Source organism: Protobothrops mucrosquamatus, unplaced genomic scaffold (assembly GCF_001527695.2).
Source record: "Protobothrops mucrosquamatus isolate PMUCROS unplaced genomic scaffold, P.Mucros_1.0 scaffold2957, whole genome shotgun sequence".
Classification (NCBI taxonomy): Eukaryota; Metazoa; Chordata; class Lepidosauria; order Squamata; family Viperidae; genus Protobothrops; species Protobothrops mucrosquamatus.
This window is the reverse complement of record NW_015388980.1, coordinates 12,578-13,774: the sequence shown is the minus strand read 5'-3', so window position 1 is coordinate 13,774 and position 1,197 is coordinate 12,578. Positions and strand designations below refer to the sequence as shown.

Sequence of the window (1,197 nt, the reverse complement as noted above, 5' to 3'; positions counted from 1 at the left end):
AGCAGCAGGAGAAGGACGGGAGGAATCGGAGTGGCATCCAGGTAGATTCAAAGTCACTTTTGAGGGGGGGGGATGTTGTTGCCTCTGTTTCTGCATTCCTTGCTGCTTTGGAGGGGGGGGAGAAAGGGAGGGCCACGTACGCCGTGGGCACTGGAGGGGGTGGGAGGCTGGTTGTGGTTGCGATGTTTCCTTCAGCAATGTGTTGGTGATGCTTGTTTTCTCTTACCCCTCCTGTCGTCCCCTTTTTTCTCTCTCTCTCTCTGTCTCTCCCCCCCTTGTGTGCCCGTGTGTGTGTGTGTGTGTCTCTCTCTCTGTGTCTCTCTCTCCCCCCTCTGCACTCGCTACCCCCTCCTCCCTCCTTTCACAGACCCTCCTCCTCCTCCTCCATCACCACCTCCTCCTCCTCCTCCTCTTCTTCCTCCTTCTCTCCATCTCAGCTTGGCGCCTGGTCCTGGAGGGGCTGCCGAACCGTCCCCGTGGATCCTTTCCGAACCAAATGCTTCTGTGACCGAGTCTCTACCTTCGCCATCTTAGCCCAGATTGCTGCTGACATGGTAAGTCCCTGCCAAAGGAGCATCTCTCTGCCAGCTAGACAGCCAGAGCGGGAGACGAACCCCTGGGCTTCTGCCCAAAAAGGTGGAGGAGGGAAAGAAAGAAAGGGAGGAAGGAAAAAAAAAAGAAGAAGAAGAAAATACGGTCCAGCCTGTGACATTTCCAGCTCGCTCAGTGCACGCCTGCGTGTGGCAGAGTTGGGGTGTGTGTCTCTCTGTGTGTGTGTGTCTCTCTCTCTCTCTCGGCGGGTGCATCGTAAAGCTTCGCGTGTCGGGGCGACCGTGACTGCATGCATGCCCAGCTTCGCTAGACCAAAGCCAGCCTTTGCACATCTCCGAGCCGCGCGTCGGCAGCCTTGCACAATCTTGCACCTTGCGAGGAGGTGCGTTATCTCTAGGAGAGGCCAACCCCCTTCTCCTGGCTCTCTTTGAGAACCAGTGACCTGAATAATCTCGGGGGGGGGGATCCTGACTGCATTAAAATGTCACCTTTTCCTTCGGTGGGGCCCAGCCTCTGCCTTTTTGACCCCCATTCTCAGCCAAGTCTGGGCTCCTGGGAGCGGTGGGTGGGCTGGGGGCTGGCTTTGCTTGGTGGGGGAGGGTTGCAGATGGGGTCAGGCAATGTTGAGATGCTCCTCCGGGTATC

General features: G+C 57.5%; 1 protein-coding gene across 1 annotated transcript in view; it reads left to right on the top strand.

Moving 5' to 3' along the window:
* The window catches only part of ADGRB1 (adhesion G protein-coupled receptor B1), a gene marked incomplete at both ends in the record, with an annotated part of 115,077 nt that extends 114,523 nt beyond the window's left edge, over nt 1–554 (top strand). Inside the window, one exon of the mRNA XM_015826099.1 lies at nt 368–554. Within this exon, the coding sequence (XP_015681585.1) occupies nt 368–554 (187 nt within the window). The remainder of the gene's footprint in view (nt 1–367) is intronic.
* Nucleotides 555–1,197: the final 643 nt, after the last annotated feature.